At 49.9% G+C, this 26,053-nt stretch overlaps 1 protein-coding gene across 1 annotated transcript in view; it reads right to left on the bottom strand.

The window, feature by feature from the left end:
* Positions 1-26,053, bottom strand: part of LOC118001977 (synaptojanin-2-like) — a 96,227-nt gene that overhangs the window by 15,571 nt on the left and 54,603 nt on the right. Inside the window, exons 7-18 of the mRNA XM_034992195.1 lie at positions 22,894-22,990; positions 20,279-20,451; positions 18,771-18,852; positions 17,852-18,001; positions 17,609-17,774; positions 10,361-10,552; positions 8,362-8,443; positions 7,448-7,588; positions 5,786-5,978; positions 3,030-3,188; positions 1,112-1,268; positions 25-142 (exon numbers count right to left, since the gene is read on the bottom strand). Coding sequence (XP_034848086.1) covers positions 25-142; positions 1,112-1,268; positions 3,030-3,188; positions 5,786-5,978; positions 7,448-7,588; positions 8,362-8,443; positions 10,361-10,552; positions 17,609-17,774; positions 17,852-18,001; positions 18,771-18,852; positions 20,279-20,451; positions 22,894-22,990 — 1,710 coding nt within the window. The remainder of the gene's footprint in view (positions 1-24; positions 143-1,111; positions 1,269-3,029; positions 3,189-5,785; positions 5,979-7,447; positions 7,589-8,361; positions 8,444-10,360; positions 10,553-17,608; positions 17,775-17,851; positions 18,002-18,770; positions 18,853-20,278; positions 20,452-22,893; positions 22,991-26,053) is intronic.

Raw genomic sequence — 26,053 nt, 5'->3', positions numbered from 1 at the left:
TGCCCGAGGCGGCGAGGGCCGTACCTGTGATCAGACGCTTGTAGTTCGGCTCGGCCGTAATACTTGAGGGCACCAGGAGACCAGGAATGTCTGACGGTGGTTTCAGCCTCGACATCGTTGTCCAGAAGGTTGAGCTCTCCAGCTACTCACAGGGATTCCAATCGAGAGACCCACATACAACAGAAAACAGTATCAACACAAGGGAATGCCGACTGAGGAAGCCTACACCAGGGATCTACCGCACAGACACACCTGTCCCAGACTCGTCTGCTCTAACCTGCTGGGCCGGAAACCCTGCTGAGCTGGCCTGGGGGGTCTAGGGTAGATAATCTATGTAGAGGACCCAGTGCTGCCTACTTCCTCCCCAGTGGACAAGCTGAGTGGGACTGCAGACGTAGCTGTTGGGGTTCCCATCCCAGGGCCCACTGGAACACAGGAAGTCTGCAGCCCCCTAGGTAGGCGAAGCCGCGGCTAAGGACATCACGGTATGCCTGCCTCTTGGTGCCCCGGGGATGAGCACAGATGTCCAAAGACTGATCTGAACGACGGGATCCCCTGCTTTGAAATCTCTGCATCCATCTTGCCAGAAAAGCAGAGCTGTTTTACCTCTAGGCGCTCTAAATCAACTGCCTTGCGAGTTGGCCATCACTTAACAATTCAAAATGTACTTGGCAATGAATTGAGAAAAAACTCTTCTTTTCTGTGTCTGGCTCACGTTCGATGTGTAATTGGAGCTTTAAGCAGGTCAGCGCTTGGTTGAACGAAATGCGCGGGATAAAGTGCATGTGTGTGAGAGGGTGAGTCACTGGAGAGGAAGAGCGCGGCTTCTCTCCTTGCTGTCCACTCAGAAGGCAGACGGCGTGGTGTGTGTGTGTGTGCGGGGGGCACAGCCGTGATGTGGGGGCAGGGAGAGCCAGGGGGCTCCCCAAAGCACAACTTCCAAAGCTTAGGGGCTACCAACTGGAATGGCTTTCCTGTAGTTTGGGGTTATCAAGAGAGATGCTATTTATGTAGCAAAGGGCGCTGTGCTGAATAAACGTGACTGACTTGCCTTCTATGCTATTGATCGTTCACCCTCCACCAGCTCTGAGCGCGCACACATCTCACGCACCTGTCCTGTCAAAGGAGTGCCTCTTCCTCCACCACAGGACCCTGTCTGTCCAGGCCGGGGTGCGGCATTTGTCACTTGTGTCGTAGGCGGCCGAGCCAACGTCATATTTGTAGGTAGGTCCAAAATTAATGGCGCCTTCATGAAAGTCTTTAAAAATCTATTGGGAGAAAAGACCAAGACCACCTTAGCTCTCCTAGATTCTGTACAGCGTACGCAAAAACAAAAAACAGAAAAGCCCATTCCAGAGTGCTCTCTTCCTAAAAAGACACAGAATCTACATTATAGTTGTAAGTATGTTTAAAACTGAACACGTGGGGTGCCTGGGTGGCTCAGATGGTTAAGCATCTGCCTTCGGCTCAGGTCATGATCCTGGTCCTGGGATCGAGTCTTGCATCGGGCTCCCTGCTCAGTGGGGAGCCTGCTTCTCCCTCTGCCTCTCTGTCTCTTATGAATAAATAAATAAAATCTTAAAAAAAAAATTAAAAAATAAAACTGAACACGTGTGTGCTATTTTGTTAGCAAGAGAGTGATGATTATTCATTCCACTGACTTACACACCACCCCAGGATCTCCCACCCACCTCGGGTATCCAATGTATCACCTCGCGGTGAGGATCCCAGGTGCCCATCCGCTCAGTGCCAGACCTGGCGCAATGCCCGGCCGTACCTAACAAGGCCTTCGTTGATATCTGCTAACTAAATAAGTTGGGTAAATAGAAGCACAGAACTGAAACTAAATTCTGTTTCTGTTTAGCTCTGGATCCAGCCCCAGGGCCGTGAGAAGACCCTGGAACAGACCTCACTACTTCTCTCTGTGCATCTGTGGAAGGGTGTGGACAATACTGGTAGGAGGAAGGAAGAAAAACCTGTTCTAGAGAGGTATGGTGTGGTTACTTTTCCATCTGGACACCCTTTGGCAATCCGGGGCAGGGCTGAGCGGGGAGTGAACAGAAAACCCCGAGGAATGTCTGAATCTCGCTGTAGGAAAGACCTTACCTCCCCCAGCTCTGCACACTGGACCAGCTGTATTATTTTCAAAAGGTAAATGGAGCGGGGCTGCGCTTCTGTCATCTGAGCCCCACCTGCTACAAAGCTAACAGGCACCAAAATGAGCAGACGGTATTAGTTGGAGAAGATACACTTTGGGTCATCTGGAAGCTGGCCAGGGTGCCCCTGAAGAACTGAGGACAGATCCCATACTTGAATCTTTCCTATCACATCATAGCCTAAGGAGTCACTAAAAAACTGCATATGGGGGGGCGCCTGGGTGGCTCAGTCAGTTGAGCATCTGACTCTTGATTTTGGCTCAGGTCATGATCTCGGGGTCATGGGATGGAGCCCTGTATCAGGCTCCACGCTCAGTGGGAAGTCTGCTTGAGATTTTCTCCCTCTCCCTCTGCCCCTCCTCCCACTCATGCTCTGTCTCTCTAAAATAAATCAATAAATCTTTAAAAAAAAAAAACAAACTGCACATTGGTCATGTAGGGGATAAACATGAACTCTGTAGTTTGACAGTTGTGGACTGCATCATGGCTCTGTGTACTGACTGTGTGACCTTGGACTCATTTGACCTGGGCCTCTGTTTTCTTGTCTATAAAATGGGTATAATACCTAATTTGTAGGATGGTCTGGAGGATTATCCACAGCAGTTGATATATAAAGTATATCAAATATTGTTCTAATGTGTGTGTGCTCACCATTGAGAAACCGAGATCTCCCGAAAACAGAGTACTTGGAGTGTCACTTGGTGGCTGAGTACATATAAGTGCGGCAGGCCCTACACGGCTGGCCTGTGAGTACAGGCGGGGTGGTCAGCATTCAGCAGCCTCCCACAGGGCTGCGCTTGATGCGGACACGCGGCCCTTCCAAGCAGCTCTGACTCCAGCGGAGTGTGCTGGTGACTTAAGAGCCCAACTTACTTTCCCACTTGATTTCTGTAGCTGCAGCTGATCAAATTCCAGAAGTTTCTTCCAGTCTTGGCGTTTGACAAAATAGAAGACTTCCTCATAAGTGAGATCGATGCGGTAGTTGAAATCGCCACACCAAAACACGTAATCGTGAGAAAAAATGTTCCTTCCCTGTTAAAGAAAATCACAGTCATTTCGGCCCCTTTGCAAAGGAGGTGGGGGAGGGGGAGGGAAACTCACCAGGCAGATGATACAGATGTGTTTTTTCTTAAAGTATTACATAACAAAAGACTTCCCATGGACCATCTCATCTTTCCTTAATCACATACACCTACTGAGGAGCTTTTACGTGGCTTCCTTCATTTTATTTAATTTTTTTTTTTAAAGATTTTATTTATTTATTTGACAGAGAGAGACACAGCGAGAGAGGGAACACAAGGAGGGGGAATGGGAGAGGGAGAAGCAGGCTTCCCGCTGAGGAGGGAGCCCGATGCGGGGCTCGATCCCAGGACCCGGGGATCATGACCTGAGCCGAAGGCAGACGCTTAACGACTGAGCCACCCAAGCGCCCCTTCCTTCATTTTAAATGACAGTGTTTTTGAGTGGTTTGGAGAAAGCTCATCTCTAACTGGGAAGCATGGCTGCCCATCTTCACTGCGCCCGCCCCAGCTCTGAGATTGGGCTGTGCTCCTGCTTTCATTACATCTATATCCAAAGATGAGTTGCCCAAACATTCAGTGTTATGAGTATCAGGCTTAAGAACATAAAAATAGGGCGCCTGGGTGGCTCAGTTGGTTAAGCGACTGCCTTCGGCTCAGGTCATGATCTGGGGTCCCGGGATCCAGTCCCGCATTGGGCTCCCTGCTCGGCGGGGAGTCTGCTTCTCCCTCTCCCGCTCCCCCCTCTTGTGCTCTCTCTCTCACTCTCTCTAATAAAAAAAAAAAAAAAAAGAACATAAAAATGCTCGGAATGGGCAACTTTGTAAAATGTCGTGGATTTTATCCATTTCCATCCTGTGACCCTCCGTCCCATTCTTTTCTCCCCTGCCCTGTCTAGCCCACCCTGAGCCTGTGGTCCCCCAGCGCAGCCCTGGAGAGCACAGGATCCTCGCCCCTCCTTCCCAGCCATGAATCACATGCCAATGACAGTGGCCACAACATACCCCCCACCCCATCTACCTGTGCTGCGCTCTGTCCTGGGGGCACCCTGCCCTCACAGCAGCCCTGGGAAGCACGTGCTGTCGGCTCTCCTTCATTATCTCCTTTTTATCCTTCAGATAAAAAGTTCAAAAGAGCTTGCTAAAGTTATTACACCACTAATGTGTAACAAAGGCAACTTTGGACTCAGATCTGCCTAACTCCAAAGCCTGTTTCTATTATCCTCATGTGGCATTTCCACTCCCTGCAACCCACGACAGTAATCTGGACAGAAGATTAACATGATCACAACCAAATCAATGAGTGTGTAGAGCCCTGCTGCCCAACAGAACGTTCTCCAGTGATGGAAACATTCTCCACCCACACTGTCCAAAACAGGAGCCACCAGCCACAAGCAGCCGCCGCGTGGCCGCCAAGAAACATGGCCAGTGTAACCAAGGAACTTTTTATTTCACTTAATTTTAATGAATTTAAATTTAAATACCTGCTTGTGGCTTGTCTACTGGGCAGCACAGGTATAGAGTATTAACTTATAGGTATCCTCGATATTTCTGTTGTTGAAAAAAAAAAAAGCTCCATTATAAGCCCTTTGAATATTTTGAATGTGTCCAAAGTTTACTATTTCAAAATAGCACTCTAAGTGAGAAGGGCTGGACTTTTTTTTTTTAACTAAATGGACACACAAAGAAAACATGCACCATGTCCTCTGTAGTCCCAGAAGACTGCACATTGTAAATTTCCCAACCCTGTCTGTTTCTTCTTTAATCCAAGAAATAGAAACTACAGCAGAGATTACAGCACTTATTGGTGAAAATGAAAGAGTTTTCGCCTTGAGTACTTGTGCAGCCCAGTACACAGGATGTCAGGTTTATGGGATCTATCTGGGCTCACACGGAGGAGCTCCACAACCCAGCCAGCTGTGTCACAGATATGGGCAGAAGGTGTGACGGAAAGAGCTGGCCTCCCCTCACTGCAGGGAGACGGGGGGTCTGCACCAGGCTGAAGGTGTGCGGGCATCATCTCTGCACAGGAAGGGGAACATCTGAATCTGAGTCTGGAAAGGCCATCCGCGGGCTTTGGGGTGGAAACCCCTGACGTCACTAGAGGGCAGCATGGTGCACGCTATCGGCAACTGGGAGACCAGGTGGGAGGATCCAGGGCTCCTCCAACATGAATACACAGATTTCAAAAAAATGGGCCTTCTTATCTGAGCTGCAACAGAATGTAGGTCTGAAGACCATGAATCTTAAGAAAACCAAGTCTCGTACTGTTTGGATTCGGATGTTCTTCACTAACTTGGACAAAGCGTGCACACAAATGCAAAGAAAATGTAGGGTGCATAAGGACATTCGGGAAATGTGTAATAGAGACGGGGCACAGAACACTCCAGGGACATCCCCTGGACTGAGCTCTACTGTCCCAGCCCAAGTCACTTCCCCTCCCCCGGGGCTCAGCCCCCGGAGGGCAGGGACCCTCCCGTAGCCGCACCCCTGATGCCTGGCCTCTATCAGCAGCTCAGAAAACCACCTACGGGGCGCACTGAGGAGGGAGCTAGAACGCGCGCCCGGTCACATTCCAGGCCACCGTCCACCCATGCCACGGTGCTCTCACCATCGGGAAACTCAGCTTCTGGGTGATCTCCCTGTAGTCTTCGTTCCTCTCCTTCACCTGGGACTGCCCGGCCGTCAGGTGGCTGCACACGAAGCAGAAGCTGGTGCTGTGGAACTGAAAGCGGATGCCCACGGCCCCTTTGTTCCCCGCCTTTCCCCCCATGCCGGTCTTCACCGTGTCCATGGCCACGTCCCTGCAACACAGAAGGGGCACACGCGGCAGCTCCTTAGCGGCTAGGACAGAAAAACGCGAACAAGCTTTGCGGCGGCCAAGACCTGGGCTGTTCGGTCGCCTCTTGGGCAGCCAGGCCACCCAGTGACTGCCCCGGCGTCACTCCTGCCCTCTCTCCTCTCCCTGTGGCGGGCCCGGAGAACCGTCTCCACGGCCCCAACTCTCAAGTGCCCTGTGCTCACAAAGGCACCCGGGAAGCTTTCACCTCCATCCCGGCTTTCCGCTCCCAAGTCCTCGTCCTCCTTGTCGCCCGTGACACAGCTCACAGCTTGGACTTCACTGTCCCCTGCCCCACCCCTCACTTTCCTGCAACATGCAGGAGGTGCCATCAGGTAGCCGCCCCGTTATCTGTGCCGGGCTGCGCAGGTGTTTTCCACGCAGACACCTGCTCCCTGGGACTGTCAGCGGGCAGACAAGGTGAGGGGATAACTGGCCAAGAGGCACAAGAGCTAAGCCAGCTAAGGCTGGAGGAGAGGCCGGGGAGCCTGGGCGGCCTCTGGGCAATCTGGAGCTCCCCAGCATCGCCCTCTCTGTCATGGTTCATCTCTGACCTTTATCCTGACCTTACCTTTCCTGACTCTCACCCCCGCACTTTGGACACCGCCCAACTGCCCGAACACACACTCGGGGGGGACAGGGACTTAAAGATTTTCCCAAAGTCAAAGAAGAGGATGATGAGCACGGAGCATAGCCATACTCTCCCAGCACTGCCCCCAGCATGCCTCTGGTCCTCTAAATATTCAGAGGTGTTCAACCAGGAGGGGGAAAAGTTCAGCCTGGCATGGGCAGCAACTTCAGCCTGGCATGGGAGGAAATTCTATTGATATGAGTGAGACCAGGTAGCAGTGGGAAGTTATGAGTCATTGAAGGAAAAGGTGAGTTCTTCCCAAACCTTAAAACACACATGCATGCAGACACACGCACACGCACACGCACACTCTTTCCTATGAGGACACCCGTTTGCTGAGTGTTCCCTATCTGACATACACAAAGTGGTCACTTTAGGGGCATTACGATGGGGTGACAGCAGTAGAGACTTTCTGCCCACCCATCTTATTTAGAACTCTTTTAAAAAGAGACAAAAGAATTGGCATTTCCTGATGAGTTACTTAGCTCTTGGTCAGAGGCTTCCTGTCTAAAACTTCAATAAGGAATCCCTTTCCTTGCACAAAACAGAGCTTGGGAGGACAACAATCACTCCTTCTGAAAGAGTTCAGCTTCCTGGCCCGCAAGGTTCCCACTGTGGCTTTTTAATCGCCAGACAATATTCTATTCAGCCTGCTTTGTCCTTGGGGGTTTGCTACATTTATCTAGAATAATGGCAAGTCCTGATTCCTGTTGCAGGAGGGGAGGAGGAAGAGGAAGTCTGAACAAAACACCAAGACGAACGCCCCCACGCCCCCCAGATGTTCATAAACTAAATGTTCTTACCTGATGAACGGGACATGGTATGGACGTACAAAGATATACAGACAGACGCCCACCAGCTGTGCCGAAGTCAAGAGAATGTACCTATGAGAGCGGGAGATGGCTTTCTGGAGCTGCTCACCCCACATCTTCCTGTTGGTGGTACTGGAAAAGACGAGAAACAAATGACACTTCACAGTCTGCTGGACATGGGCTCTCCCACCGACAAACTCCTCCCGCCCTTATTCTTTCTATAGAACTAGTGTCACTGTCCCCACTCCCATGTTAGTGCCATGCCTTCATGCCTGCAGTGGACTACCCGTGTATTTCTGGTTGTGTCATACACATCATCGCACATACCTCACCCCACCCCTGCCACCTAAAACCCAACACAGCACCTTGCTCATAAGAGCTGCAGAGATCAGGTTTTATTATTTGTTCAGGAAGTTCCTTGAAATTAAACTAGGAAAGAAAAGGTCCAGTTGACCCTAAACAAAACATTAATACAGTGGTTTTCTTTGTATCTGTACAGAGAGGAGAAGCACCTTCTCCCTGAACTTATGCTTCTCACCTTCCCCGGTAAAGGTGAATCAGCACGCTCCCAGGCCGGCCCTCCGCCCCGACCCTCCAGGTGTGCACACGCCAGCTCACAGCATGACTCAGCCTCCACACATGGCCGAGAATATATAGTAGTAACCCGCCCTTCCTGCGATTTCCTTAATTTGCAAAGAAAGAGGAACTGGAGGTGCACATCTGTGTGTGGGGGAGGGGAGGGTAGGAGTGCAATCAGAGGAGTTCCTACACCCCGAGGGTCACAGGGCAGTGGATGCAGAAGCAGGATGGACCCAGTGTCCCACTCCTAGCCAGGCGCCTGGCTCAGGAAAACCTCGGGTGAGTTTCAGGGTGCAATCCTGCACCCCTTGTGCCCGGATGCTCACCTGGCATTGACGATATTCCCTGCGCTCAGCTCCACCATCTCTTCAAACCCCACGGCAAATATGTCAGCTGGGCTGTCCTCATCTAGGGGGAAAGGCGGGAGTTGAGGGAAATCAGACAGCACAAAGTCTGCATTCGTGGACGCACGGGGTGCCACGTGTGCCCATTTGAGCCCAGGTGTACCACTGCTCGGTGCACTCGTCCAGATGACTCAGTGAAGCTCCATGCTGATCCCCCCCCTTCCCTCACCTCCCCCAGAGCCCATGGCCTTTCCCGGTCTCCCTCCTGGGACACGTTAGTGACCTCTCCACACCTCTGTTCCTTTGTCTGCGGAAGGGACGGTAACCGCCATCTCACAAGGACGTCGTGAAGCATCCATACCCGCCCCACTTGGCAGGTAGTAAGGGCACTGCCCTGTGGGTTCCTCTTCCTCCCCAGCACATCATAAGCATCACCAACATATGCATCAGACCCAAAGGCACGTCTCACGCTTGCCAACTCCATCCTTCGCACAGTGTGGGCCCAGCCTTGCCCGGTTAATGACAGACTGATGTGGTCCTGTCCCAGGGGACTGCCATCCTGGTGACTGGAGGAGGGAAAACCCTGCCCAGCTTGGGGACCGCAGAGGTCTCCTATAGAAATGTGTTTTATGGGGAACACAGCAAGGTGAGGTGTTGCTCATCCATCCTGTGTCCCCTTTAAGGAAGCAGAGGGGTTAATATGACCCCTGCAGCCACTGGCCGCATCTCTCCAGGGCACCGCCCCCCCCCCTTCTGCCACTCAGCCCTCGAGCCCGAGCCAGGCTGTGGTTCCCAGCGCTGCAGAAAGGGAGACCCCGCCCTCCCTGACTCCACTGGGAGAGGCCAGGCCGTCCACTTCCTTTCCTGTTGGCCTCACAGGGCAACCTGGAACCGCAAGCTTAACTGGTTTGAAGTTTTTCTTCTTTGTTTAAGGGAAAAAATACCCATTTGTCTGCTCTGCTGGCAAGAGTCCCCACAACCCCTCCCCCCTCCCGAACTTGGTGAGTTTCTAGTGGGGGCACTGCTGAGCCCGCCATCCCAATAAAATCCCCTGCAGAGAAAGAGCCAGCTTGCTGTCACCACGCACCCATCCCTGCAGGCACATGAAGAGCCATTTTCCTGAGAAGGGGGAGGGAAGCTCCCTCAGCTGGGCTGCTCTCATGTTCTTGGCATGTACAGGGCCTGCCCCGGGGGGAGGGGGGGCACTGTGAACGGTCACCACCAACTCAAGAATCCCAGGAACCCTGGCCTGTGGACTCAAGCCAGCCTGGGCCTCACGGCAGCAGGGGTGGGAGTGCAGACTGCCCGTGACAGTGAGGGACGGGCCCTGGGTGCGGCTCCTGCCCATCCCTCGGCAGAGAACCGAGGCCGGCTCTCTTGCAGAATCCAAGGGAGCTGGGAAAAGCCGGCCCCACGGTAACGCTGACCCAGTGTCCTGCGGAAAATCACTTATGCTTCAAATCCTGCACTGTGAGGCCCTTTCTGCATTTCCTTGCATGATGTAAGACAAAAGGTGAAGTGCCAAACTTAAGAATTATTTTGTTCTTAAAAGGCACGCAATTCTTTTGTGATGACTTAACGTGACCGTGCAGACAGAGGCGTTTAGGGAGAAGGCGGGGGCAGATGCTCCGGGTCAGTAGCAACATGAAATGTGTGCCTGGCTGCAGCCTGGCTTCCTACAGTAACGTGGCTCGAGGGGCCACATCCTCCTCCTAACGACAAAGACGGCTCTGGTGAGCAAACCCGCAAACTGTGAAACCTCCGTCCGGGAAGAGAGAGACCCCCCGACTCCGACGACCCTTCCACACATATGTCAAGTAATTGTCCAGATGTGCTCTGGACACCCACACCACAGCCCTTTCTAAACCTGCTGAGGCGTGAGAACACCAAATACCAAATCGCAGGAGTCACGGGCTGCGCAAGAGGCGAAACCCAGGGCTCCGCGGAATCTGCATGTGGTGGTCAAGGCAGCGGCGCTCACCCTGGGGTCCTGCGAGGCCGGCGAGCTTGGGGGAGTCGAGCAGCCAGTCGGCCAGCTCGGCCGTGCCAAGGAGGTTGCTCCTGAACTGCTTGCCTCCGTTCACGTTCCAGGTCCCCGTGGCGATGCGGATCCGCTTGAAATGCGTGAATTCCGACTGGCGCTCTGCCATGGCTCTCAGGATCCTGGGCGTCACTGGGAGGAGGCAGGAGAGGGCGCGTGTGTCTGCGCTGCCCAAGCACGGGCCTCCTCCCAAAACATGCAGGGGGCTCCCTGTTGGAGAGGGGGCTGCGGATCCCACACACTGGGGCCAGGTGTGCTCCTCGAGAAGGTGGGAAGAGGCTAAAGCCAGGGACACCTGGGTGGCTCAGTAGGTTGGGCGAATGCCTTTGGGTCATGATCCATGACCCAGGTCATGATCCCAGGGTCCTGGGATCGAGCCCTGCATCGGGCTCCCTGTTCGGCGGGGAGTCTGCATCTCCCTCTCCCTCTGCCTCTCCCCCTGCTTGTGCTCTGTCTCTCTCGCTCTCAAATGAATAAAAAAAAAAAAAAAATCTTAAAAACAAACAAACGAAAAGAGGCTAAAGCCACCATAACCAGTACACTTGCCTGGGCATTTTTGTCACAAAATGTCCTCCTCCATATGCTTTAACCAACCAGACTCCACAGGGAGTCTCTGCCTCAGCACTTCCTCCACAATCCAGTGGGGACATAAACAAGGGGACACTGCAACCTACCACACTTTGAACACCTATATCTAAAACTTGGAATGTCTTACCCCATCTCTGCCTTTTTCACCCTCCATCCCTCAGGAGAGGTTTCATTTGCTTTACGTTGGACTCAAGCTTTTAAAAAATCCTTACTCTGAACCAGGTCCATCTTCTAGATACCTAAAATATATTCCATTTTTTAAAGTAGTGACTTACCTCACATCGAAGTCATGCCTACCTACCTACTTAGTAAGATGCTGTGCGATGCAGACCCTTATTTCCAGGTCGACACAAATAACCACCTTGGCTATTGGAAGCCAAGTGAGAGTCTCCCATGGAAGAATGGAAGTAGCAAAGGGGCTGTGAAACCATGTTAAGCGCAGGCAAATTAATTTTTCAAAAATTTCTTAAACAAAGCTTACACATTCTTACAAGGAAAAATGTTGGGTTCTCCCCTTCTTCTCCACTGAGAGCTCTATAGCATTTATAGGATCTAGGTGGTAAGATGCCATTAAAATTCCCTCAAAGAAACCTCTAGCTCATTCACAGGTGGAAGCTAAAAAACCAAAACCACCCTAAAAACCATGAACTCATAGATAACAGAGAACAGACTGGGGGCTGAGGGGGCTGAGGTTGAGAAAGGTGAAGGGAGTCCAAAGTACAGTTATAAAATCAGTAAGTCCTGGGGGGCCACCATAGTTTATAATACTGTGTTGTATATTTCAAAGTTGCTAAGAGAGTCATCTTAAAGGGTCTCTTCATAAAAAAAAACTTTTTTGTAACTATGTGTGTGGATGGATATTAACTAGACTTACTAGATCATTTCAATGTATACAAATACCAAATAATTATGTTGTGCACACGAAAGTAACATAATGTCCTATGTCAACTGTATTCAACTAACAAGAAGAAACCTCTAGCTATTGACAGAAGCATGACAGTCTTGGTCCCTGAGAGCAGGAGGTGTCCTGATCCCCGGAGACAACCATTTCTTCTCCCTCTTCTAGTTCTATAGTGTCCTGGGACCCTAACAAAAGGAGGCCACTCTCACGGGAGACTCCCTGGGACAAATGATATCTGGTGATGGGGATCAAGAAGCCACTGGGGCTGAGAAAGGGTTTCTGGTAAGAGTTAGCACTCCGAGAAATTGACATGTAGAATAATACAGGGTCTCCTGCACCATCTTCTTGACTTTCCCCCTCCTCTTGGCTTGGAAATATAAAGAAAGTATAAGAGTGGGCTTGCACTCAAGGCCAGAAAGCACGGGCCCCCAGGAAATACAATGATAGCTGCTACTATATATATATATTTTGTATCTTCCTCTGCCTCAGTATGCCAGGACCAGGTACCATTCAATTAAAGTCCATGCCTATCACCCAAAGCCTACCGGAATTACTCAAACCAGCCAATCCTAAGCTGTTTACCCTGTCCTGCCTTTCCTGCGGAAACCCCAATAAACCCTTGTGTGGCATGCCCTCCATGTCTAGGACCTGCAAGTATAGTAGAAATTTCTTTAAACTGAGGTAAAATTGGTATATAACATATAAGCCTCAGGTGTAAAACACTACAACTCTACATCTGTATGCCCTACAAAATGATCACCACCAAAAGCCTAGTTACCGTCTATCACCATACATTTGACCCCCTTCTCCCATTTGCCCACCCCCCCCACCCCGGTAACCACCAATCTGTTTGTATCTGTAAGTTTGCTTTTGTTTTGTTTTAGATTCCACATGAGTGAAATCACGTGGTGTCTGTCTTTCTCCACCTAACTTATTTCACTTAGTATAATACCTTCAAGGTCCATCCAGGTCATTGCAAAAGGCAGGATTTCATTCCTTTTTGTGGCCAAGTAGTATTCCTGTGTGTGTGTGTACATTACATCCTCTTTATCCATCTAGTGATGGGCACTTGGCTTGTTCCATTTCTTGGTTATTGTAAATAATGCTGCAACAAACATAAGTGTATGCATATCTTTTTGAATCAATATTTTTATATTCTTCAGATAAATCCACAGAAGTGGAAGGCTGGATCATATGGTAGTTCTATTCTTAATTTTCTGAAGAATCTCCATACTGCTTTCCATACTGACTGTGCCAATTTACATTCCCACAAACAGTGCATGACAACTCCCTTATCTTCCCAACCCTCTCCAATGCTTGTTGTCTTTCTGACCAATGTGAGGTTAGATCTTATTTTCATTTTGATTTGCATTCCCAGTAATTAATGATGTTGAACATCTTCTCATGTGCCAGTTGACCATCCATATGTCTTCTTTGTAAATAAGTCTATTCTGATCCTCTGCCCATTTTTAAAAAATCAGGTTGCTTGAATTTTTTGTTGTTGCTGGTGAGTTGTAGGAGTTCTTTACATATTTTGGATATAACCCCTTATCCAATTAGGATTGGCAAAAATATTCAATATTCTCCCATTCAGTAGGCTGCCTTGCTTTTTTTTTTTTTTTTTTTTTTTTGAGGGTGAGGCAGAGAGAGAATCTTAAGAGGGCTCCATGCCCAGCATGGAGCCCGATGCGGGGCTTGATCTCACAACCCTGAGATCTTGACCTGAGCTGAAACCAAGAGTCGGACGCTTAACTGACTGAGCCACCCAAGCGCCCCTGGCCTTTTTGTTCTGGTGACTTCTTTTGCCGTGCAGAAACTTTTCCGTTTGATGTAACCCCATCTGTTGATGTGTGCTTTTGTTTCCCTTGCCTTTGAAGTCAGATCCAAAAAAACATTGCTTAGAGCAATGTTGGGGAGCTTACCACCTGTGTTTTCTTCTAGGAATTTTATGATTTCAGGTCTTATATTCGTCTTTAATCCATGCTGAGTTGACTTTTGTGTATGGTGTAAGATAGTGGTCTAGCTTCATTTTTTCGCATGTGGCTGTCTAGTTTTCCCAACACCATTTATCGAAGGGATGGTCTTTTCTCCATTGTATATTCTTGGCTCCTTTGTCATAAATTTCCTGTCCATATATGCATGGGTTTAAATCTGGGCTCTCAATTTTGTTCCATTGTTCTGTGTGTTTTTACACCAATACTATATTGTTTTACTGTAACTTTATAGTTTGCAATCAGGGAGCTGGATACCTCCAGCTTTGTTCTTTTTTCTAAAGATTGCCTTGGCTACTTGGGGTTTTTGTGATTCCATACAAATTTTAACGTTATTTGTTCTAGTTCTGTGAGAAATGCCACTGGAATTTTGATAGGGATTACACTGAATCTGTACATTATTTGGGGTAGTACGCATATTTTAACAATATTAATTCTTCCAACCGTTAACACAGAAGATCTTTCCATTTACCTGGCTCTTTTTCAGTTTTGTTCCTCAGTGTCTTACAGTTTTCAGAGTACAGATCTTCTACCTCCTTGGCTAAATTTATTCCTAGGTATGTTATTCTTTTTGATGCAATTGTAAATAGAATTGTTTTCTTCATTTTTCAGTCTGATAATTTGTTATTAATGTATAGAAACACCACAGATTTCTGTATGTTGATTTTGTATCCTGCTACTTCACTAAATTCATTTCGTAGTTCTAACAGTTTTTGGGTGGTCTTTTGGGTTTTCTATATATAGTACATCATTTGCAAATACGACAGTTTTATTCTTTCTAATTTGGGTGCCTTTTCTTTTTCTTGCCTAATTGCTGTGGGTTGGACTTCTAATATATGTTGAAAAAAAGTGGCAAGACGAGGCATCCTTGTCTTGTTCCTGATCTCAGATGAAAAGCTTTCAGCTTTTCACCATTGAGTGTAATGTTAGCTGTGGGCTTGTCATATATAACCTTCATTATGTTTAGGTAAATTCCCTCTACCCACTTTGTTGAGTTTTTATCAGGAATGGATGTTGAATTTTGTCAAATGCTTTTCCTGTAGCTATTGAGATGATCAACAGGATTTTTAAAAAAAGATGAGAGCGCGCGCACATGAATGGGGGGAGGGGCAGAGGGAGAGGAAGAAGCAGACTCCCTGCTAAGCAGGGAACCTGACGCAGAGCTCGACCCCAGGACCCTGAGATCATGATCTGAGCCAAAGGCAGACACTTAACTGACTGAGCCACCCAGGCGCCCTGATCAACAGGATTTTTATCCTTCATTTTGTTAATGTGGTGTATCAGTTGATTGATTTGCAGATGTTGAACCATCCTTGCATCACTGGAATAAATCCCTCCTGATCATTGTAAACGATCCTTTTGATGTGTTGTTGAATTTGGTTTGCCAATATTTTAATGTAGATTTTTATGTCTGTTCGTCTGTGACACCGGCCTGCAATTTTGTGTGTGGGTGTGTGGCATCCTTGTCTAGTTTTGATATCAGGGTAATGATGGCCTCATAAAATGAGTTGGGAAGTATTCCCTCCTTTTCAATTTTTTTGGAAGAGTTGTGAAGGACAGATATTTAATCTTTGAATGTTTGATAGAATTCACCAGTGATGCTTTCAGGTCACAGGACTTATATGGATCGGGAGGGGGTTTTTTGGTTTTGGTTTTAATTTTCAGCCACTCCATTTTATTTTTTAAAATCTCTGTGCCCAACAAGGGGCTCGAACTCACAACCCCAAGATCAAGAGTTGTGTGTTCTACCAACTGAAATAGCCAGGTGCCCCAGTTGGGAGGTTTTTTTTTTTTTTTTAAAGATTTTATTTATTTATTTGACAGAGAAAGACACAGCGAGAGAGGGAACACAAATGGGGAGTGGGAGAGGGAGAAGCAGACTCCCCGCCGAGCAGGGAGCCCGATGCGGGACTCGATCCCGGGACTCCAGGATGATGACCTGAGCCGAAGGCAGTCGCCTAACCGACTGAGCCACCCAGGCGCCTGGGAGGTTTTTGATTTTTGATTCAATCTCCTTACTAATAATCGGTCTATCCAGATTTTGTATTTCTTCATGATTCAATCTTGGAAGAATGGTATTTATCCATCTCTTCTAGGCTGTCTGATTTGTTGGCATAGGATTATGTGTAGTAGTCTCCTGTGATCCTTTGTATTTCTGTGGTATCAGCTGTAATCTCTTCTCTTTCATTTCTGATTAGCGACCTCTCCTTTTTCTTGGTTGGTCTAGCTAAAGTTTTATCAATTTTGTTTTATCTTTTCAAAGAACCAACTCATAGATCCTTCCTGCTGTTTTTAATTCTTTATTTCATTTATCTTCCACTCTGATCTTTATTACTTCCTTCCTTCTACTGACTCTGGGCTTCATTTGTTCTTCTTTTTCTAGTTCCTTTGGTTGTAAAGTTAGATTGTTTGAGATTTCTCTTGTTTCTTGAGGTAGGCCTGGATTGCTATGCTCTTTCCTCACAGAAGTGCTTTTCTGTGTCCTAAGGATTTTGGTGTGTTGTATTTCTGTTTTTGTCTCTAGGTATTTTTTTTTTTTAATTTCTCCCTTGCTTCTCTGATGACCCATCATTGGTTGTTCAGTAGCACATTGTCTAATCTCTACATTTTTGTGTTTTTTTCCAGTTTTCTTATAATTACTAGTTTCATACCATTGTGGTCAGAGAAGATGCTTGATATGATTTCAATCTTCTTGAATTTATTAAGACTTGCTTTGTGGCCTAACATATGACCCATACTGAAGAATGTTCCATGTGTACTTAAGAAGAATGTGTATTCTGTTGGCTTTGGGGTGGAATGTTCTGCTTATGTCTGTTAAATCCATCTGGTCTAATGTGTTGTTTAAGGCCAATGTCTCCTTATTCATTTTCTGTCTGGATGATTTATCCATTGATGTAAGTAGGATATTAAAATCCCCAACTATTGTTGTATTGCTGAAATTTCTTCTTTTAGGCCTGTTAATATTTAAATATCTTAGTGCTCATATGTTGGGTGCATATATATTTATACATGTTATGTCGTCTTATTTAATGGACCCCTTTATCATTACGTAATGCCCCTTGTCTATTTTTAGTCTTTGTTTTAAAGTCTTGTTTTGTCTGCTAGGAGTATAGCTACACCAGCTTTCTTTTTGTTTTCATTTGCATAAAACATCTTTTTCCATCCTTTCACTTTTTGTCTGCATGTCTTTTTTTTTTTTGAGAGAGAGAGAGAGAGAGAGCATGAGTGAGAGTGGGAGAGGGAGAGGGAGAGAGAGAATCTTAAGCAGGCTCCACACTGAGCATAGAGCCTGATGCCCAATGCGGGGCTCGATCTCATGACCCTGAAATCATGACCTGAGCCAAAGTCAAGAGACAGACACTTAACTGACTGAGCCACCCAGGAGCCCCTGTACATCCTTACATCTGAAGAATAAACTTTGTTCTTTCCTGAGCCTCCTTTTGTGGGTGTACATGACTGACCATCTCAAAAAAGAATACAAACCGCAGCTCTAGGCTGCTTAAGTCCCGTGGTCAAGCTGAAGTCAGAGGCCAGAAGGGCAAAGCACGGAACAGCTCAGGAGAGTGTCTGCTCCCTGCCTTTTGGGATTACATGAGGAGGAGAGGGAAGGACTGGTTAGCACAACCCCCGCCCCCAAAACACACACACTCCCTCCGGCTGCCAGGGCAGCTAGACATCTCCATGCAAGCAGAGCAGGAGCCCCCTTACCCAGCAGGGCCGTGTTGTCCAGGAGCATCCTTCCTTTGTCTGCAGACTCCTCGGTGTAGACATCCCCAACTAGCAGCAGCTTGATGGCCTCCTGCTTCACCCCATCAAAGAAGTTGGACTGGATAGTGCGAGACACGGACCGGGCCCCGTCCTTCAGCTTCCCCACCTGCCAGGAGCCAGACCAGAGGTCGTGAGAGGGATCCATGCAGACCCTCCCTCTCTCTCCCTGTGGCCTGCCCCTACCTTGGCCTTCCCTTCCAGGGCCCGGCTGCCCGTGAACATCTTACTCAGGCTGTGCCCATTCAGAGACCACATGGCTTTGAAGGACTCCACAAAGCGGTCAGCGATGGGCTTTGAATTCAGCCCTAGGCTCTCGAGCTGCAGATGAAGGACCTGGATGAGAAGTAAGGGACAGATGTCATTGTCTTCTCACCTGGAAGCTCCTACCACCCACAGCTGCTTCGAGTGAATGTCACCAGGCATCATCCCAGTGAGCTCCCGATTTGGCAGACTGTGGATCACTCTGTGCCCCTCCAGAGAACGGGGAATCCTTGCAGCAAAGAATGGGGCTTCTTAACACAACTCACCCAACTTCATCCAACCTGGTCTTCATCATGCCACCACCCCTCCTCTGGGCCCCTTACTCCTGACCTACTCCCCCATGCCCCAGCCCTGACCACCAGAGGGATGGAGAACAATCAGGGATAGCCTGGCAGACAGCAGTGACCCCACCCCTTCCCCCCAGCAGTGAGCCAGGAGAGGTCAACCAGGCACTGGGCCAGCAGGCCACCAGACAGACTCAGGTCTCCCTCCCAGACTTCAAATCCAGCCTCATCTCAGCCAGCCTCACACATCCCTTGCCCAATCCAACATTCACAGTAATCATCACAGAGAGCCACTGTTTCTCCAGGTGGCCCCTGGCACCTTTGGGTGACCATGTCTGGGATGCATTCCACAAACTGTGCCTACAAATGGGGCGAAGGCACACAGGCTACGGGCAAGCCAGCCATCCAGGCAGACCTGGCTCTAAGATGCCTGGCACATCTCTGCCCCACGTTCCCACCGTTAGAAAGTTAGCCCAGTGACGTCCCCCTCATCTTGCCGATGGAGGCACGGGACATGACCCAGGTGGCCCAAGGGGCCTCGCAGAGCAGGGACAGACCTCAAGTGCGATGAAGCTCTGCACTGTGTTGGTTCGGTCCAGGCAATCAAGGCAGTTCATCCGCAAAGTACCTTTCTGAAAACTTAGGAAAACAAGAAATGCAAAAGGTTACAAGTTGCTGAAGGAGCAATGGCCGTAGCACAACAGCCTATGTTTGACGGCAGGCCTCCGAGAAAACTGGTGCCGACCCTCGCCTACTCTAGCAGCCCACCAGAACCCCCAGGGCACACCCTGAGGGACCCCAGCATGGAGTGGCACGCACACCTGGGTCGTTATAAAATACGCCAATTCTCATTATTTGCTGTACTCATGTTCTAGAAACTTCCCAGGAACAATTAGCAAATTGAGGGGCGCCCGGGTGCCTCAGTCAGTTAAGCGTCCGACTCTCGGATTTCGGCTCAGGTCATGCAGGGTAGTGAGACTGAGCCTGGCACTGGGCTCCCCGCTCAGTGGGGATTCTACGTGAGAGTCCCTCCCTCTGCCCCTCCCCCTGCTCAAATAAATAATCTTAAAAAGAAAAAAACAATTAGCAAACTGACCCATCAGCAGATTGCAAATGCTGAACTAGTGCTCCCAGGGGGAGCTAGGGTTGGGTTCCTGTGGGCCTCTGCCCTCACATTTTCACCAACTACGCAACACGTAACCTTGTTTAAGGCTGTGCCTGTTCAAAGGCACTTTACTATTATCACTGATTGACCAACACTGACCTCCTAGCCACCTGCCCCCTAACACAGCTGCACCAAGCTTCTCTGTCACACGTACCTTCCCCGTCAGACACATCACAACCGCCTCGGGCTTGGAAACATCTTCCAGTTCTTAGCACTACATTGGGCGCCATTTTAAACAGTGAAATCACCAATAAAATGCACAAAAATGTGACCACGTGGCACCACGCAGACCACAGAAAGGCCACTTTGCCGTCGGAGAGCTGAAACCAAGAGGCAGAGCGTCACCTGGTTCCCCCTCAGCCGGGAACACGATGTACTCAGGGACTCAAATTTTTCACAGTTCTGAGCATGTCTGTGAATGACCCTGAAGGGGCCAGAAGTATTGATTTGGGGGTTACAAATAAATGTTCGCAATGGACCCATCTGCAAATACAGAATCTGTGAAGAATGAGGATCGGCTGCATTGTGATTTGAGGAAAGGGGGCTTCCTTTTTCTGCTCGGCTCTGGGCAGGAAAATCCAGACCCCGGGCTCCTCGGGCAACGGGGCTGACGCCAGCTATCCGTCTTCACTCTCATGGGCTTTCCTCGGTTCGGACAGTAAGTTCTACGGTCGCCACAGCTCCACGCTTTCACCTAGTCCCGTTATTTATTCTTTATTTTGCCAGAAAACCACGCTTTGCCATCTATTCACAACATGCAAAAGCACGTTCTGAAGGCGGGAAGGGGAAGGCGGCGCTGGAACCCGGGACCCCCCACATCCCTGAGCCTGTGGTCCCGGAGACTGCAAGCGTGGCTGGTCACCCGGCACGAGGAGGAGGAGGACGCAGGCGGAGACTCACCGTGGACTTACATTCTCGCCCTTGGCGAACACGTCCAGGTCATCCCAGTGCAGCTTCAACTGGGGCCTCAACAGGTTCTCCAGTTTCTCTAGCTTCCCGCCTTTGGCAAACTGATGGAAGTCGAAGTTGATCATAGGCGTGTCACCGGCGTGGCAGGAGGCCCAGAGCAGCTTCTGCCGGTGGAAAGGGAGAGAATGGCAGGAGAGCAACGGAAGGGACACAGTGGCCGCAAACCTCTCACGGCTGGGGGTGGGGAGGCTAACCGGGGCGCTCGCTAGGGCACACGCTTTAGCCTGAAGGAATATGGGGGGCCGAGCTGTCTGTCCGTGCTGACCCTGAAACGGAAGAACAAAGACTCGGAGGGCAATACTGCAAAGAGCATCTTGCCTGCAGTGGGGCAGGTGCAGCCCGGGCGAAAGACAGCCAGAGCAGCTCTGGTTCCCTGGCTCACAGCCCTGAACCGACATCACCCTCCCGCGGGGCTCCTGGGAGGGCACCGAGGAGGCAAGGACCACTCTGTTCTGCCGGCACCCAGGTGCCACCGGCCCGCCAGGGACAGGGCAGCCCAGCAGGCTGTGGAGCTCATAATCCAGCTCCCTGTTGTCGTGGTAACCAGCCCCATCCTGACAAGTGTAAGCCTCAGGCGGGTGTGCTCGCTGGTGCCCAATTCTCCCATCAGCGTCCTCTGGGTCCAGCCCAGTGAGACTGCGGGATGGGGTAACGCGTGCTCGGGGCCCGTGGCCCAGGCTGGCGCAGGACCTGGAGGGCAGGCGAGGCCAGAGCCGGGAACGCACAGCAGGTGGGCTCCAGGCAGCGTGGTGTTCCTCACAGAGGCCTCCGTCCCACACGAGGAACCTCCCGGGCAACTCCTGAGCTCTCTCAAGAGCCCTGTGGTAGAAGATGAACCGGCGGCCTCCTCAAGGCATCCGGCCTCAGGCCTGTCCCACCCTGCACCCTCCTGCGTAGCTTCAGGTTAGACTTGTCCAGAGTCTCTAATGACCTTGAAAGACTAGAAGGGCTTTGGGCCTTCTGGTCCCTGCAACTCAAAGTGCCCATCCGCTGTGAGCCAGAATGCCAGTCAGCGCATGGTTGTGACCATCTGGAGAGTCTTGCTAGGAAAAAGAAGTCCACGGAACTGAGTAGTGTACTCCTTCACGACGTCACATTTTGGAGTGAGCCCCTTGCCGGGTTGTGGCCTGAGGACCTCAGGTCGGTGGCTGGCGCACGGACCTCAGGGCTGAGGGAGCCACCCTCGGTGTGACACCAGGAGGTCTCCTCCAGGCGGCATCTACCTCCTCCCTCCTCCCTGCCCAGCAGCCTGCCCTCCTCCACCTGGGCCACGGGATCACTGCTGCCTCCCACTCATGACAAAGAGCCCGTCAGCAGGGGGCACCTCCGCTGACGGATGGGGTGCTGAGGACATCCCCTCTCCATAACTCAAGACATAAAGGGAAAAGAGATTCTGTTTCTTTCCTTCTTTTTCCTTAAAATAAGCCATCAGCATTGCTGCCAAGATGATTGGGAGGGGAGATACTCAGCAAGCTTATTGCCAACAGCAACAAACCAAACAGGACGAGCAGGTCTGGCCAAATGAAACTGGCCACCAGAAAGTCTGCTCTGAGCACATGGCCTTTCTGAGCTGAGTGGAAGGAGCACCCACTGGGCTCAGCTCCGACTGGCCAGAGGTCAGGAGTCAGAGAGGCAGCAAACGCTGCTTCCCATGAGCTGAGGTCCGATTTCACTCCCCCCAGAAGGGGCTTCCTGGATCTTGGAACAGCCAGAGGACTTTTCTCTGTTAAGTGGGGGACACGGGCCACTGGGAAAGGAACGTGGACGTCGCCCACAGCTCATTCTAGAGCTTTTCACCTTGCAGACCGAATACACTCGGGAGCTCTGGGAACAGGAAGAGGCCTCGGCGAGGTAGGTGGAGCTATTCCTTCAATTGGTTCCTTCCCTGCTCAGGCCCCCATCCCCCTACACCCCCCACCCCTGAAGCTGCCCAGAGGGGCCTCAGGGAGCCCATGGGGAGCCGGGCAAAGGAAGCTGCTTTCAGGGAGAGCCCAGACAGGGATGGAAGATTTGAAGGCTGAAGTTAGCGGGAGGAAATTAAGACTCCTTGCTTTAAACTGAGCAGGAGTTCTGAACAACTGCTCCAGGCCCAGTGCCCTGCAGGTGTTCGGGTGAGTGCCAGGAGGCTCTGGCCAGCAGCAGAGCCAGACCAAGGAAGGAAGTGGAGCTCGGGCTCCCTGAGCAGTCAGGGAATGCGGGGCGCAGCCCACGTGTGTGTGCGTGTGCGTGTGTGTGTCCAAGAGAACCAGGGAGAAAGGCCTGGCTCTCCCCAGCCCTCCACGCCCCAGGGGGAGCCCCAGAGGAAATGCAGCTGGAGGTGGGAGATGCTTTGTTTGAGCAAACTCTCTAACCATCAGTTCATAAAAATTAAATTTCATATATCAGAAGCCCAAATCACCTAACACGACAGAGCCGGTGGGAAAGAACTCCCCAAGTGTGGTAAGAGCAGCGCTGTTCCCAGTCCTGCATGGAAGCGTGCCTCCGCACGGGGCCCTCGTGTCCCTCCCCCACCGCCTCCCGGGGCCGAGAAGCAGCACGGCCTTTACCTTGAAGGCTCTGTTGAGCACCTCCTCTCCGCCTCTGCTCCCTAGCAGGTTTACGACCACTTGCTTCCCATACTGCTCCTTCAGAAGCACCATATGCCTGCAACGGAACAGCGCAGCCTGTGACCCCATGACGCCAACACAGATTGGCGGCCCCACCCTCGAGGGCACAGGGTGCAGGAGGGACCTGCTTGGCACCAGAGGTCCGGGAGGAGCTGTTCCCCAGGACCCAAAATTGGTTGGGGTGGTGGCCAGGGGGAGAAAACCAGTCTCTCCCAGCCACCAACCCCACAGTCAGGGATAAGCGTGTCAACAGTCTGCACGCAAGGCTCAGGCCAAGAATAATTCACAGCCTATCAGACTTCTACATAAGCGTAACATCAGATGAAGGATATGCTGGACTTTCTGTAAAGGACCACTATTAAATCTAGAACAGCTAACTTGGCTTTTTATTAACAGAGCCCAAGAAGTGTGACATGTACATTTCTGAAATTAATCTCTAATTTCACTTGGTACCTTCCTTCTCTAAACTAGAAAAGCTGGTAGGAGGGTTGTTAACCTCAGTGTCTGTTATCTAAGTGCCTATTTCATTATGTGTAATTATGTGTAACCCAAGAAGGCACAGTAAAATTTCAGGCTTTAGGAAAATATTCATAGATCAGAGACTTTTAAAAATACGTATGTTGTGGGGTGCCTGGGTGGCTCAGTTGGTTGAGTATCTGACTCTTGGTTTTGGCTCAGGTCACAATCTCAGGGTCATAAGATGGAGCCCTGAGTCTGGCTCCATGCTCAGCGTGGGGTCTGCTTGAGATTCTTTCCCCCTACCTCGGCTCCTCCCCCTGCCCATGCTCTCTCTCTCTCAAATAAAAAAATAAATGAAATCTTTAAAAAAAAAATACACACGTTGAAATATTAGGGAAAGACTAATATTTATCCTTTATCACTAGCTTTTGAAAAGTTAACTTTACAGTCTTAATAATGGTAGGAATGCTTAAATGTAATATAAAAAAATATAAGGAAAAGACAATACAAAGAGCAGATGTAAACCATATTTTTATCATGTAATCTTCATGCCTAAAGATAGAAAAAAGACTAGAAGATAGCACATCACAATAGTAAAAGTGGTGGAATTTTATGTGACTTAACATCTTTTTCTTCTTTATAGATTTTTGTATTTCCCAAATTTCTAGGATGACATTTTTTTAAGCTAATTAGTACAAAAGAACCAATTTTAGCCCAATAAAGAAAAAGATACTCTCTTACCAACTTTGAGGGGTAGCACTGTATAGTAGAATATGGATTCTGAAGCGGGTATTTTGAATTCAGGTCCTCTGCTGACTCGGTAAGGGTGAGCTCAAGGATGCACCTGGCAGCCCCGCCCTCCCTGTGGAGTCCCCGCCCCGGGGAAGAGGTAGGGCTCAATCAGACTGGTGCAATCGGGGGCTTCTGCAAAGCCTGTGCTCGGGGTGAGGGTCTGAGAAGAGATGGAGTGTGCATGGCTCAGCCCCTCTGGGCACTTCTGGGTCTGCCTGCCTGGGGAAGGTGTGTCCCGGCCAGAGGTCAGACACGTGGAGCCAAAGGGCAGGCTCTGCTCTGGTGGCAAGTCTGAGTTGCCCAGCTGTTGGTCACTGAGCGAGCACCCGTGATTTGGGGGTGAAACGCAGGGAAGCCCACTGTGGCCACACCTAGGCCACAGTAACTGAACGACCTCGGGAACAGTACAGCACTGGACACAGGTGTTCCGTGTGTACCCAAACTACCCAGGGAAAGGGGTTTCATGGGGGCAGTTGTGAGGGTAAGGGACTTACTCTGGACCAAACGTATCAAAGAAGGGGGAAACTCCTGAGAGCCCCCTGATGTGCCAGAGATGGGGCACTCCTCCAGGGGTCTGCAGCCCTGCCCCTCGGGACCCCCAGTGCCCCCTGCAGTGGGTCTGCTGGAGAATCATGTGCCCGAGCTCCTACACAGCACTGAAATGAGCATATCGGGGCAGCACCCAGCGTGAGGCTGGGCAGCTCCTCTCAGCTGCATCCCGGCTAGATCGCTTTAGGAAGTGAGCGTGCTGTGAGCCACATGTCCAGGCCCGTCAAAGGGCTTACGGTCTCGAAAGGGCTTCTGCGAGAAGAGAGGGCCTATCCTCGGGGGCACACACCACGCACTAACAGGATTTAAAAATATTTAAGTTGGTGTAAACATTTTTTTTTTTTATTTGAGAGAGAGAATGAGAGAGAGAGCAGGAGGGGGGGAGGGTCAGAGGGAGAAGCAGACTCCCTGCCGAGCAGGGAGCCCGATGCGGGACTCGATCCCGGGACTCCAGGATCATGACCTGGGCCAAAGGCAGTCGCTTAACCAACTGAGCCACCCAGGCGCCCCGGTGTAAACATTCTTAATATATATATATATTTTAAAAGCTCATCAACACAAGGCTTTGAAACAAGCCCAGCATGCATGTCCCTTCCCTTCTACTGTGGTCAGCTAGGGAGGAATCTCATTTTCAACTTCCTAAGGACATTTAATGCAGATCAGTGTCTCCAACAGCCATTGAGAAATGCACAGAACATGTTAACAGCATTCTGAAAACAGGCAAGAGCATCTTCATGTACACATACACCATGTGCTAATTCACGGCCACCGTCGGCCTGATATGCCAGTCTGCGGTAAACAAGAGGATGCGCACAGATTTAACATCCAAATCAAGCTTCAGGCAGAATGATTAATACCCTTGAAAAAAAAATCACTCTTGGAATTTTTACGACATTCACTAATTTTTAAGATTAGTATTTAGATTAAAAATGCAAATATTTTGGGGCGCCTGGGTGGCTCAGTCGTTAGGCGTCTGCCTTCGGCTCAGGTCATGATCCCAGGGTCCTGGGATCGAGTCCCGCATCGGGCTCCCTGCTCTGCCAGAAGCCTGCTTCTCCCTCTCCCACTCCCCCTGCTCGTGTTCCCTCTCTCGCTGTGTCTCTCTATGTCAAATAAATAGATAAAATCTAAAAAAAAAAAAAAAAAAGCAAATATTTTAAGAAGCCATTAACTATGTCAAATGTAAGTTACTGTTTAGTTGAGCGATAGCTATTCTTAAGAAAATTCCATAACAGGAAACGTGTAATGGTCTAGTCTGTGGTTCAGAAAATGAACTGTGTATCTGCCAAATGGTTTTCTA

Source organism: Mirounga leonina, unplaced genomic scaffold, assembly GCF_011800145.1.
Source record: "Mirounga leonina isolate KUSES-001 unplaced genomic scaffold, KU_Mleo_1.0 Mir_55, whole genome shotgun sequence".
NCBI classification, from domain to species: Eukaryota; Metazoa; Chordata; class Mammalia; order Carnivora; family Phocidae; genus Mirounga; species Mirounga leonina.
Note: the sequence above shows the minus strand (reverse complement) of the source record. Positions and strands in the feature narration are given on the sequence as shown.